Source organism: Colobus angolensis, unplaced genomic scaffold (genome assembly GCF_000951035.1).
Source record: "Colobus angolensis palliatus isolate OR3802 unplaced genomic scaffold, Cang.pa_1.0 Scaffold56, whole genome shotgun sequence".
Lineage (NCBI taxonomy): Eukaryota > Metazoa > Chordata > Mammalia > Primates > Cercopithecidae > Colobus > Colobus angolensis.
The window spans coordinates 8,463,383-8,477,951 of NW_012119154.1; the positions used below are offsets into that span (position 1 = coordinate 8,463,383).

The 14,569-nt window shown below is 37.8% G+C and overlaps 1 protein-coding gene across 2 annotated transcripts in view; it reads left to right on the forward strand.

Moving 5' to 3' along the window:
- Positions 1-14,569, forward strand: part of ARPP21 (cAMP-regulated phosphoprotein, 21kDa) — a 157,816-nt gene that overhangs the window by 104,019 nt on the left and 39,228 nt on the right. For both annotated transcript variants that reach the window (XM_011961568.1, XM_011961569.1), the window contains one exon: positions 2,163-2,289. In XM_011961568.1, the coding sequence (XP_011816958.1) occupies positions 2,163-2,289 (127 nt within the window). The remainder of the gene's footprint in view (positions 1-2,162; positions 2,290-14,569) is intronic.

Here is a 14,569-nt window from a genome sequence, read left to right on the forward strand (position 1 = left end):
TTTTGGATTCTCTATATTTTAACATGATTGGTTGAAAATACACATTTTCATCCTTTGGGGCTATTCTTACTCCTTTCTCCCTTCACCTCTCTCCTTTCAAACCTTTCATACTGATCTTTTAAAAGATTGCTGTTAACCTGGCTTTCTTCCCATCCTCTCTGAGAGAGGATAAGGATAAACCAAGAGCTTATTTGCTTCATCCAGGTTGGGGATCATCATTCCTAGGAGCTGACCAAAGCGCCACCTTGGAGTGGCGCTGGATACAAGTAGCCAAATCTCTAGCATAGCTTGCAAAGGTATCACAGAAGCTATATCTGGGAAAAAGAACAAAAACAAAACAAACAACAACAAAAATTGAGTTTAAAATTTTTTCCATGCAGTTGTACTTTTATTGTAACCATTAGTGCTCATCACAACATGTGTTAGTATAAATTCCTTCATCCCTGAGGATATTCTATGTTTTATATCGAACATAAGAAGGGAGATCAAGGAATAGATACCACATTCATGAGCTTACATTTAATCAAGACACGGTCTTTTCTAAAGGAGCAAAATGCTATTTCCTAAAAAACACATAAATATAAATGCTGACAAATAAATTAGATGATAGTTGTTCTTATTTTTAATATTGGTAGGCATCTGATGCATTTTGCTAGTCATCTTTAACAGCACCAGAATTTGCCAGAGCATAGCTAAATGCCATTATTACTACAGAATTATTTGTTTTTTATTGTTATAAGCTGCCTGACAAAAAAAGAGAGAAGTAGTAAGAGCGAATCACTATAAGCAATGTGTACAATAACTTAGTTACCAGATACCGACCCAAGATTGCTTTAGAATCATTCAGCCTCTTGCCCTTGAATATCCATATGTTATGTAGCCACAGTTATAATTCATCATGATTCCATGAAATTGCAGAGCTACAGGTTCATACGGATTAAGTTATATTTTGTTCCCACTTCATCCTCAGGCAGTAAAATATGGTACATATGTTTCAACAGCGGTATTGAAATAGAAAAGTGTTTCCTCTTTGATCTGAGCAAATCAGAAAATAAAATAACCATGAAAATCACAGTTCTCAAATAATTGGCTTGTAATGTTATTCTACGTATATAATGTTTGTCGGCAGTCCACCAGGATACCTCAGTTGTCGTTTTAGAGAATATGATAGGCAAAAACTCAGAAGCACAGAGATGGAAAATAATTAACAAGATTAATAAGAAAGTGACCTTAATATAAATGAACTGAGCCAGGCAAAGAAGTCTATCAGATCAGGAAACATTTGATTTGGATCATAATCAAATAGTCTGAATACTTTCATTCCTTCTCAGTCATAAGAAAGTTAAGAAGGTAGCATAAACCGCATTTTTTAAATCATGTTTCCCCTTTTAGATTGAACAGACTTTTTTGAATAGTGGTATGTACCAATCATTCTGCAATGTGCTTTGAGAGACTGCCATATTTCATAATTGCATTCCCTGCTCCTTTTAGGCTACAAATCAGCAGTTTTTATGTTTCACCCCTGTTTCCATTAGAAAAGCAACTCAAGTTAGATATAATATTTTAAATGTAGTTTTTTGTTGTTGATGATAACTGTTTCACTCTCTCTTGTTTCATCTAAAATACACAAAAGTCTTGTTTTAAAACAACCATTGCATGATCACGACTAGGTCAGCAACTGAGCAGGATTTATCGCAGATGGCTCATATCTGCACTATATGGCTGGGGTGGCTTGACTAGGGCTGCACTCACATGCCTGGAACTGGAGGGTAACCAGTCAACTGGGGGTACCTGTGTTCCCCACGTGGCCTCTTTCTGCAGCAGAATAGTCTGAACTTCTTTGTCTTTTGGCTGGGTTCCCTGCCTACAGACGTGGAAGCTGCAAGTCTTCTTTAGGATCAGGCTTGAAAGTCTCAGACATCATTTGTGCCTCGTGGCACTGGTAAAAGAAAGTCACAGAACCAGCTCAGATTTAAGGTTTGGGAAATGGATTTTGCCTCTTGACGGGAGAAGTAGCATGCCCATACACATACGCATAGGAGAAGTTTGTGGTGGCCATCTTCACAACCTACCACAGTTATAAGATGAAAACATATTTTATGTTTAAAAATTTACATTATCTACATTCTCATTCTCTGCTTTCTTCCTCCTTTCTTCTACAGATGCCTGTATATTATTATCCATCTGGTCAGTACCCTACCTCAACCACGCAACAGTACCGGCCCATGGCCTCGGTTCAGTACAATGCTCAGAGGAGTCAGCAGATGCCACAGGCAGCACAGCAAGCAGGTACTTGGAATCTGTTTCCATTTTCTTCTCAACCCAGTTATTTTTGCTGGTGAATCTTGTACTCTTTGGATGCGTGTCCAAGCTTGGCAATTTAAATCAGCACATTTCCTCTACCCAGAGAAGATAACAAAGCATTTGATTGACTCTGTGTGGAAAAGTAGTAGGTGCAAGAAGGTGAAGCATATGTCAGACTAGCATCCCTGGCATGCATGCTAAACAGCCTCCATAAATTATTTTTTGATCTTTCTTCTGTTAAAGCAGAAAGTCAACCACATCCGTACCTTTCTAGTTCATACTTTCTTTTAATTTTTTTTTCTTTTCAATTTGAAGAGAGTGCTTCCCCTGTTCTTAAGGCTAGGGAACCAAATTAGGTTGTTTCAATATCGTGCTAAAAGATACCGCCTTTAGAAGAAGGCTACTGACAATGCAGCGTGTCTCAGTGGAACTCTGACTCCATGGTTCACTTTCACGATGGCCACATGCCTCCTGCCCAGAGCCCGGCAGCCACTGTGCAGTGGGAAGGGGGGCCGATACACTGTACGAGAGTGAGTAGCAGGTCTCACAGTGAACCGGTCTCTTTCCCTACTGTGTCACACTCCTAATGGAATGCCGTTACCCAGAGAGCAGCAGGAACCCGACAGGGCTGAGTGACTTGTGCTAGGGAGAGGTTTGTGTCATTCCTGCTGGCCAAACTGCAAGAAAAACTGCTAATTGTCATGCTGAAGACCGCCTGACGGGGACACTCTGCCTTCCGTAAGTAGGTCAGGTAAAGAGCACGTGCTCCTTGCTGCTGCTCATAGATGCCTGCTCCGTGATCTGATTTCTGCACTGAATCTATGTTATGCATATGGAATGTATACAGATCCATGTATGTAATATATACACAATATGTACCATTTTTATAAGCTCTGAAAAAAGTGCCGTTCTTGCCAAGGATTAGCACCAATCACAGACACCCTAAGAATACTAACGCTGACACTGCTAGCATCCTGTCTGATTGGAGAAAGAATGAAATTCCCCTGTATTGTGGATGGCTGCATGTTCTTTGGTTTATCTCATGGCCTATTTAAAGTCTGTGGGAGAAGAATTAGAGAAACCTGTATCTTCCAGCCAGATTTTGTCTTGTTTCAGCACTGTATTAGTTTGGGGAAGAATATATTTGACTTCTGAATTGACTTTAGACTTTTACAGTGTTTTGAGGACCCTAAAGGGTTTCAAATAACTATTTATTTTAAGAAAATCACTTGGCAATATTTTCTTTGATTTGGGGAAAATGTTATTATCTTTATCATTTTGGTGGTAACTGTGCTGCTGTAGAAATGTGCTGCTTGCATTCTGGACTATCTTATTTTATGCTAATGTTAATTAAAGGGTTGATTTACCATCTTGAGGATCTTGGTGTAGAGGCTATGGGGAAGTTTTCTTCTTGGTTTCCAATGCCTTTAGAAGAAGAAAGATGCAGATATCTAATTATAATAATTTTTATTAGGTTTGGTGCCATTGTGTGGCAACTTTAAAAGAGATTATTTCAGTCTTGTGGTAGAGCGTCATCATACAAAGAAATGCAGTTACAAAACGTGCTGGAATCCACTAAACCTATAAATTCTAGATCTATGGGAGGGGATGAGAAAGTTAGATGAATATGATAACTGGGCAACAGAATTAGATTTCCAAAAAGTTTAGGCCTCCCCCACTGACTTCTACATTGCTTTTTCTCCTCTTCACTAACTTCATTAGCGGATGTCAAAACAAGAGATAATATATGAGACACTTTTTACTCTTTAATAAAGCACGATGGGAGAATTTAGGGATGTGGAAACACCCTCCCCCATTCAGTTAGAGACCTAACTGGCTCCAACTACATTCCATGGCAACCTGGTGGCTTTGGTTTGTCACATTCTCCCACATCACCACAAAAATGACACCCCCAAGGCAAGATAATGATACTGTAATGAGAAGAGTGCACTCTAGAGCAGCATCAAGCTCAATATAGAAGCAAGGCAGTGCCTAGGGTGTCAAGGAAGTGAGTGCCAGTTAATGTGACATGTACAGGGTGAGGAGGTGAGAAAAGTGAAATGATCGTATACCATATTGTCCCCAGAAATGATGACATTAGTATACACATGCAGACCGAGACCTTTGGCTCTTAGTTTTTGTGACCACCATACTGGATACCTGATCTAAAATCCCAACACAGTTTCCACCACAGTGATGAATGTACCCACTCTTTGGGAAAGCAGATGGTGTTCCCTGACCTTACACAGAAACGCTTCTGCTAATAAAATCCAGGTAACCAGCCCACACAGTGGCTCTTTGAGAGTGCACAGAGACTCTGGGTCCTACAACTGGGAGGCCTTTTGTTGAGCCTAGGGAGGCTAATAGAAACTTTCCAAATGGACATGGCAGTCATTTGTGAGAGCAACTCTATGTGGATGGACTATCTCATAGAGGAAAGAACCTCTTCAGATAACTACACAAGTTATATTTTCTGAAGGAACTAGAAGATAAGCCTTCTCCATCTTTAAGTCAAACTATGGGCTACTATCAGCATGTCACCCTCCCACGGTGAGGTTTTGGCTTGTTCTTCCTCCTGCCTCCTGCAGCTGTGTGTCTTGGGATCTGACCCTCTTCCATCTTCATCTGATACTGGCACCAGATTGTGTCATAACATCCTCAGGTATCACGTGGTTAAATATTAGAGTGAGACAGAATTATTTCAGTTAAAGCCAAATGAGATTTTAATCTGAATTTGCTTCTTGGCACTATTCTTAACCCTTATTTAATTGCAGTAAAAAGCCTCTCTTCCTTCTCCTACATTCTTGCCAGAATTGCAATCTCTGTCAGTTACTACATCTTTCCTAGGACTTAAAACTCTACACAGTGAATTTTTGTAAAGTGAACTGGACACTATACTATTGATTAAATAGGACACCTGAGGTCCCCTGAGGCAGAGGAGGGGGACATAAGTTCTTTATCCTGGTGATTTTGTACTCTTCGTCTGATCAGCACATGGTAAAAGGTTCTAAACATGTGGAAGAGGAAGCCTATGTTGGTGGTGATTATAAATAAAGAGCACTAATGTTGGAGCCAGGTGAGGTGGCTCACACCTGTAATCCCAGCACTTTGGGAGGCTGAGACAGGTGGATCACCTGAGGTCAGGAGATCGAGACCAGCCTGACCAACATGGTGAAACCCCATCTCTACTAAAAAAAAAATACAAAAATTAGCCGAGCGTGGTGGCGAGTGCCGTAATCCCAGCTACTTGGGGAGGCTGAGGCAGGAGAATCTCTTGAACCTGAGAGGTGGAGGTGGCAGTGAGCCGAGATCACGCCGTTACACTCCAAATCCAACCTGGGCAACAGAGCAAGACTCCATCTAAAAAAAAAAAAAAAAAAAAAAAGAAAGAAAAAAAGAAACACTAATGTCGAGGAAGTTTAGAGAAATAATCAAATGGTAGAGTTGCAAAATGATATTTGGAATTTGTAGCTACATTTGTGAGAAAAAGAAAAACCTTCCATTTATAAATATCTCCAACAGAAGAATTTGTTTATTGCTAATCTGGCATTATCAGATACCTCCAATAGTGGGGAGACAGTTTTCCTTCCGAGGGAATTATTGATAGCCCAAGTCTGTGTAGAAGAGCAGTTATCAGGATAGGTGCACTGCCTCATTAGCCAGGCATGCTGGTACTTTTCAGTAGTCCCAGAAACTTGGAGGAGTACAAAATCACCAGGATAAAGAACTTATGTCTCCCTCCTCTGCCTCAGGAGAACTCAGATGTCCTATTTAATCAATAGTATAGTGTTCAGTTCACATTATAAAAATTCATTGTGTAGAATTTTAAGTCCTGAGGTGAGAGGATTGCTTGAGCCTTGGAGGTTGAGACTGCAGTGAGCCATGATCATGCCATTGCACTCCAGCCTAGGTGACAGAGCAAGGTCCCGTCAAAAAAAAAAAAGAATGAGAGAAGCGTGGGGAGGGAAGGAGGGAAGGAGAAAGGGAGGGGGGGAAAGAACGAAGGAAAGAGGGGAGGAAGGAAGGAAGGAGAAAGAAAGAAAGAGAAAGAAAGGGAAGGAAGGAGAGAGAGAGAAAGGGAAGGAAGGAAGGAAGGAGGGAAGGAGAAAGGAAGGAAGGAAGGAGAAAGAAAGAAAGAAAGAAAGAAAGAAAGAAAGAAAGAAAGAAAGAAAGAAAAAGAGGAAAGAAAATCAGTTATCAGGTTATGGTTTGTTTATAAAAGGACTATAGTTTTAAAATCATTCTATCTTTGAAAGACTTGGAAGTGAGAATATCTTAACTGAAAACAGAGTTTCTCAATGTTCAGATATTGAAATGAAGTGCTGATGAACAAACGTTTCATTCCTTAATGTTTTAAGTTTATTTTAGTAGTTAGCTATCATGGCATTTTTTAGTTAGTACCTGTGTTGCTATAGTTTTATTCTTGTTGAGAAACATATTTAAGGCCACAAAAATATTGGCAATTATCACATCTCCCATTGATTTGGGATGTCTAGTGGGCTAGTTTAATCACTACCACAAGTTTACAAGGGAAATATAGCATTCCTTCTTTACAGATAGGTGAAACTATTCCTCAGGGAAGTAAAATAAACTATCCTGGGTCTCAAGGTTAACTGTGTAGGGAAAAGCACCCCCAGACATGACTGGTTTTAAGCCCATGTGGTAAGCATTTTATTGGAACACCTTAAACATAGTTACCAGTTTTACCTTTATATGCTAACATGGATGATCGTATAAAAACTGGCATGTGGGAAATAAACCAGCATGCCCATGTTATAGAGGCAGGTAATATTAAGTTAATTGTTCAAGTACACAGGTTGACCTAAAAGCAGAAAATATAAGAGCCTTTGTCTTCTGCCTCCCTGCTGAGCTTGGGGTTCCATATTACTTTGTAGAGCTGGTCAATAACAACAAATGGCAGAGAGCAGCTGAGACATTTACATTCAAATCACACATTAGAAAGGAAAAGAAAACAAAAAAGAGTTTCTCTTAGATGGTTTCCAACTCCAAATTTCCTTTGAAGTTTGACTTAAAAAGAAATATACTTAGCTTCATTCTCAGCTCTCCAAAACCTTGGTCATTCCTAAAGACAAAAAAAAAAAAAGAACTTATGAAGTCCTGTGTGTGTTCTTAAATGGAATTGGGGGAAGAATTTTGGTTTGGTGTCAGAGTAACCCTAGCCTCATAAAATGAATAGGAAAGTGTTCCTTGCCTTTCTATTTCTGGAAAGAGATTGTATAAAATTGGTGCTAAATCTTCTTTAAATGTTTGTTAGAATTCTCCAATAAACCCATTTGACCCTGGAGATTTTCAGAAACATTTTTTAACCTTGTATTTTAAGATAGTTTCTGGAGATTTTAAATTATGAGTTAATTTTTATGATTATAGTATTCAGATTATATATTTCTTTTTTTTTTTTTTTTTTTTTTTTTTTTTTTTTTTTTTTGAGACGGAGTCTCGCTCTGTCGCCCAGGCTGGAGTGCAGTGGCCGGATCTCAGCTCACTGCAAGCTCCGCCTCCCGGGTTTACACCATTCTCCTGCCTCAGCCTCCTGAGTAGCTGGGACTACAGGCACCCGCCACCGTGCCTGGCTAGTTTTTTTGTATTTTTTAGTAGAGACGGGGTTTCACCGTTAGCCAGGATGGTCTCGATCTCCTGACCTCGTGATCCGCCCGTCTCGGCCTCCCAAAGTGCTGGGATTACAGGCTTGAGCCACCGCGCCCGGCCAGATTATATATTTCATCTTTGTTTAGTTTGGGTAGTTTGTGATCATTAAGGTCTTGGCTCATTTCTTCTAAGTTGCTGAATTTAGGAGTATAAAATTGATAGTTTTATTTCTTTACTATCTTTTCATAGCTTCAGGATATGTTATGATAATCCTGTTTCATTCCTGACACAGATGGTTTTTAACTTCTCTCTTTTCATTTTTGTCAGTCTTGCTAGATTTATCAATTTTATTGATCTTTTCCAAGAACTAGCTCCCTGTTTCATTGATTTTTCTCTATTGTTTTAGCTTTAATTTCATTGATTACTGACTTATCCTTACTGTTTTATTATTTTCTTCCTTCTGTTAATTCTAGGTTTATTTTGCTTTTTTTGGTGATTTCTTAAGACAAGAAGATAGATTTTTTATTTGAGATTTTTTCTTTTTTAATGTAAATATTTAATGCTATAAATTTCCCTTTCAGTCTTGCTTTAGCTGTGTCCCACAGATTTTGATATGCTGTATTTTCATTTTCATTCATTTGTATATATTTTTAAATTTTCTTTGAGACCTCATCTTTGACCAGTGGATTATTTAGAGGTGTGTTGTTTAATGCCCCAGTGTTTAGAGATGTTCCTTTTGTCTTCCTGGTATTGATTCTTGATTGATTCTATTACAGTTAAATAACATATTCTGTATGATTTCAGTTCTTATAAAATTTTTCAGGTGGTTTTATGACCCAGGAAATAGCCTATTTAGGTGAATGTCCCATAAGCACTTGAAAACACTGGGTATTCTGTGGTTGTTGGGTGGAATATTCTATATATAGATCAGCCAGATCAGGTTGGCTTATTTTGTTGTTCGGGTCTTCCATATTTTTTCTGTTTTTATGTTTACAGTTCCATCAGTTGCTGAGAGGTGGACATTCACAACCCCACCATAAAACTTTCTAAAGCCCTGGAATGAATTTCAAGGCAAAAGTTGCCTCCAGTGTCCCTGACATGCAAGGACAGAGGAGGGATTTAGTTTTTCAGACCATGCTATCTTGTAGTTCCTTTCGCAATTGAGTAAGAAATATTTCATCACCTAAAAAAATGTTAACGTTTCATAAAAATAGTCTAGAAGGTAAAAGTCCTGTGAACAGTGAATGGGCTTTGGATGAGTTGTTCCTATAAGCTTCTGCCTGCATCTCTCGCTTGCCAGGCTTTCAGCCTGTTGTTTAATGCCAGTAATGTTACTTTAGGTCTAGGTAGAAGAGTTATGAAGATGACTGTTTACAGAGGACAGTTCAACAATTCTGCCTTCCTAAGAAACCAAGAGGGTCTATATTCTTGAATGCCAGAAGATAGAACAGTATGAAATCAAGACAGCTACATAGCAGAGTAAAAAGGGTGAAAAAGATCATGAGGGAACCTTAAGTTAAATTAAACTATAACTGCAGCAAATCATTTGGTATGGATTCTGAAACTGTAGAGATGTGTCTCACTTCTGCTTTATAAAAGGCCTTTTCTCTTCTACCCTCCCCTACTCCCAACTATCTGCTGAATGATTCATTTTGGGTAAAAAACAGTTTCATAGAGCATTTTCCATTAAAATGTTTTACTTTTGAAATTACAATTCAGGAGGAAGCCATGAAAAAAGAAATCCTAAAAATGCATAGTATTGCAAAACCCCATGCAGCTCTTATGGGGCCTTCTTATGGTGATTTAATGTACCTCTCTTCTGTGTGAGTAAGTAAGTGATGCTCCAATCTGCCTTGCAGTAGTAGAGTTGGAATTTCTCATGGAAGACAATAGTGGAAGTCTTTGGAATTTTTTGGAATGTCTTTACTCACTCTTTTCACTTACATTTAAGATAAACCTCACTGTGGACTTTCCCTTACAGTCTGCTCAACAGCCAGAATGAGATATGACTACTGTGAATATAAATAGAGTTTAAATACTTAATTTTGCTAAATGAGGAAATTGACACTAGAAGGCCAGTCTCCTGTCCAATGCAGTCTCTCTTGTCCGAGCCAGAGAGGGGTTTCTGCTACTTTAGCACTTACAGCTTTAATAACAGATACAGATTTCAGAAACTCAGCAAGCTTATTCACAGTCTGACAAAGTCTGACTTGTCAGAGTCTACTCTGCCTATGTGAACTCAAAAGCATCTAATACCTGCAACTTGTAAAGAGAGCACACAAACAAGAGAAAACAATATCTCAGTAATTTGGAAAGATGTTATTACCTATCCCCACTCATAAGAAAAGAATTAGAGATTCTCCAACTCTCAGAGTATGATCTTTTTCTTCCCAGATAGAGCAAGTGGAAATGAGTCTTTACAACAGCCCTCTTGTTTGTTCAACTAATTGGGGAAGCTAATGATGGATGCAGATAAATCGGGTTACAATGAACTAAAAATACATGCAAATAAAAGACATAGGAAAGAACGGTGAGGGAAGAGGAAACCAGGTCAGGTCAGGTCCTATTTGTTTTATTTTGCTGACTGACTGTGATAACGGTTTCAATCAGGAATCTGCAGACAGCACTCTGACCTTTCGGATCTAGATGCCATTGAATCAATCCTGAATTCTACATCTGAGGAAACTATATGTGTTTAAAGAGTTCTTTGGTGAAGAATTGTGAAGTTGGAGGGGGTCGGCCTGTCAGAAATACAAACTTTAAAATAGGCCAGTTTTTGTTTCCCTCTGGAGCAAAAATTCAAAATGCCTTTCAACTCTTTAGTTATAGTTATTCAATTCCCTTTAGCTCTTCTGTACACAAATCAACTCTAAGCCTCTGAACATTTGTAAAAACATCTTGCAAATGCTATCCCCAAGCCCTCTCATGGGAGATGAGAAGGTTACTATAACCAGGCTCCTCAAACTGTAATGTGCATGGAAACCCAGATCTTGTTAAAATGCATTTCAATGCAGAAGTTCTGGAGTGTCTTGAGATTCTACATTTTTAGCAAACTCCCAGGTGATGCTGGTGCTTCTGGTCTACTGTTTTGAGAGCAATGCAATAAATAGTACATTTTTATTCATGGCCAGTTCATATACAAGTTGTTGCAAAGGGAGGGGACCTACCTAAATTCATTATTTTATTTTACATTATTTGTATCACACACAATTCTAATATTTCATAGTCAACATATCTAATCTTGTGAATTACAGCTAGTATTTAGAATTAATATGCTCATGTTTACAAATCCAAATTTTAACAAAATTTAACAAAATAAGAAACCATATGAATATAATGTGATTCCATGGCATAGTGGACGCTCATAAATGAATGAATAATGTGTGTACCTATTTTCACTTTGGTATGGCAGGAGGTGAATATGTGTGTGAGAGAGAGAGAAAGAATTTTCATTTTAGCCAGATCTCTTGGTGGTTTAGTTTTCCCTTGTGGAAAATATGGTGCTTCAGGTAAAGTTGTTGTGTGAATACTTAAAAGTCTAAAACAGAAATCTCTCAACCATCTAATTCAAGTATAAATAAGAGCAAAACCGTGGTTAAATATTATGAAATCTATTCTGAAATTCTATTATGAAATAGAATGACAGCCTGACAAATCAATTCATGTCAACATATGGATATACACATTTTGTGTTTCAAAGTTCAAACACCCAAGGAATATGTCTCAGATCTTTTAGGACACTTTCAAAGGTATAGTATGTTTCAATTTTGGTATGCCTAGTGATTTGGGAATTTCAACAAATTTAAAATAATAATACTCCCATCAAAACTCATTTCAATTGTTCAGATGGCAGGAAATAACCAGACTGTGAAAATGTATCCCCATCACCCTTTGCTCCTGGCAGCTCTTTCCTTCAATCATTGTAGTTTACTCTTGAATGAATAGTAGTGGAATGGACTTAGTGGCATGGCTGGCAGGAAGATATGATTATCTGTGGAACATGTATATTTAAGAAGAGACCAAAGCCACAATTTCTTGTCTGATAGTTCTCCATAGAAATTCAATAAATAGCAGCGTGTTTAGCTTTTTTGTTTCTCCTTTCAGAAGTAATGTTTCTGACATAACAGCGAGATGTTAGTATTAATAACTCCAAGTAAGACATAATGTTATTGCCTCTTTAATGTTGTTCTGAAGCACATTTGGGATGGGGCAAAATGTACCTTAATGGAATCTACAAATTTATTTAACCAAAGCAGTTGAGTAAGTTTGATAGTGAATCCAGTATTTTTAGCTTGACTGATTAATGTAATTGTCAATATAATTGAGAAGGGATTTTTTTTTCAAATATCTCTTTTCTCATTCTTTGTGCTTCTGCTATTCTTCACCTTGATTTTTTGCTCCTTGAGGTTGGCTGGAGATGGGGAGAAGGAGCATCAGAGCTAAATAAAGAATGTGGAATACTGGTATGACCAATAGATACATTAATTTATGAACAGTAGGATTTTGTCTTTATACCTTAATTTCCCTTCTCTAAGAGTTGATTATTCTTAAAAACAAAGATGTATTTTCCTAAAAATTTACATATATTTTAATATTTAGGGTCCATTAATCTTTTTATTTTTTTATTTGAGAAAACAGGTATGACTAATAACAGTAAGAAGCAATGCAAAAGTTGTTACACTTGACAGCTCTAAGGACATGATTTATAATTTGGGTGTCTGCATTATTATATTTCCAAAAGCAGAGGGGTGAGTTATTAAAGAGTGACACAAGGATTTAATTGTCTGATGTCTGTTAACATCAGTGGGAGGAGTCACATGGATAAATCCTTGTGGAACACGCTGTTCTGAAAATATTAGTTTGAAAAAGGTTTCTATGGAAACGTTTATGTGTTTCTTTCATTAATTGGTCTAATTATTCCATTTACAAAAATGAGAATGAGAAATATAACACTGGGATTAAGAGAAAAATTAACACTATTAAGAGCAATAATAAGAATCATGCTGTTTTTAGATCTAAAAATCTTACACATTCCCCAAAATGGTATAGATGGCCAGGTTCTCTCTGTCCCTTAGAAAGTTATAGTAAAAGGAATTTGTTCAGCATATTTGCAGTAATTGCATTAGCACTTTGTATTTTATGTGATTTTTGGTGTTTAAATTTACATTTGTCATGCAGTTAAGTACTACCGGTATTATTAGAATTTCTGCTTTTCTGTAAAGATGGAAAATAAGTCAAATTATAGCATTATCTGTTTTCTTTACTGTACAAAAGAAAATGGAAAGCAGTCGTTTGGCAAAAACAGAAAGAAAAAGGATATTTGGATTAAAGACGGTAAGAAAAGAAAGGTAGCAAGTAAAGCATACACATATGTGCTATTGAAAGCTCTAGCATTTCTTCGCAGTTTTTCTAGGAGAGAAACTAAATAAAAAACAAAATAACCCTAAAATTTTCAAACTACTTTCCCAAGAATGTGATTTACCTGATTATTTAACTGAATGAAATCTTGGCCCTCCCTTTTTCTTTTCTCTTCCTTTTGTTTCTTGTTAATTTTTTTTTTTTTTTTTTTTGAGGCGGAGTCTCGCTCTGTCGCCCGGGCTGGAGTGCAGTGGCCGGATCTCAGCTCACTGCAAGCTCCGCCTCCCAGGTTCCCGCCATTCTCCTGCCTCAGCCTCCCGAGTAGCTGGGACTACAGGCGCTGCCACCTCGCCCGGCTAGTTTTTTTGTATTTTTAGTAGAGACGGGGTTTCACCGTGTTAGCCAGGATGGTCTCCTGACCTCGTGATCCGCCCGTCTCGGCCTCCCAAAGTGCTGGGATTACAGGCTTGAGCCACCGCGCCCGGCCCCTTCTTGTTAATTTTTTGAGAGAAGTTTCTGTTCTCAGTTGTCACCTAGATCTATGAACTACCCTGTTTTTCAGTCCCACTTTTATTCTGAAGCACATTTAAAACAAACAAACAAACAGACCTTTTTCATTGTCTCCACCACCTTCCCAACCCTAAGACTGTTTTCTCATTGTATTTTCTATCTTTAACTCTTGACTCTACGCAAGTTCTCTGCAACCCTCTTTATACTCTTTATTTATTCTTATATTAAATAAAATTTGCACTTCAAACTCAGGATGCCGCTTATGTTATGTTTTAGTTGTCTGCATTTTTCTCTTTATCAGTTCTTTTTCTTTCGATTCTGCACATGTCTCTCCATTATGAAATAGGACACTTCATTATTCCAGAGACAGTCTCAATCTAACAGTCAAATAATGAACAAGAATTTCTGGGATTTTTCTGCTTTTCTAGTAAGAGACCACAAAGAATACCATGCTATTTTTGTTCACCTTGGTATCCCTAGAGGGCCAAAACGTAAATTTGGCCCCCAGGATTTGTGACTTCACTTAGCAATTAGTTGTGATAAAAGAGTGAAGAGCATCTTGAGTAGTGTTATTTTTATCTTGCTTTCCAAATTCAGAGATACAGTGGTACCCATGGGAAAACAGCAAGGCTTTTGGATGATGTTTAAATTTTTCATTTCCAAGAACTACACTTTTGCTTAAAAACCTTAGTGGTATTCCAACTTTGAATGGAAAGTAGTTTGCAAATTGCTGAACTTATAAGACACTATCTCAGAAATAAGTACCCCTGAAAGATGCTGGTTTTTAAAA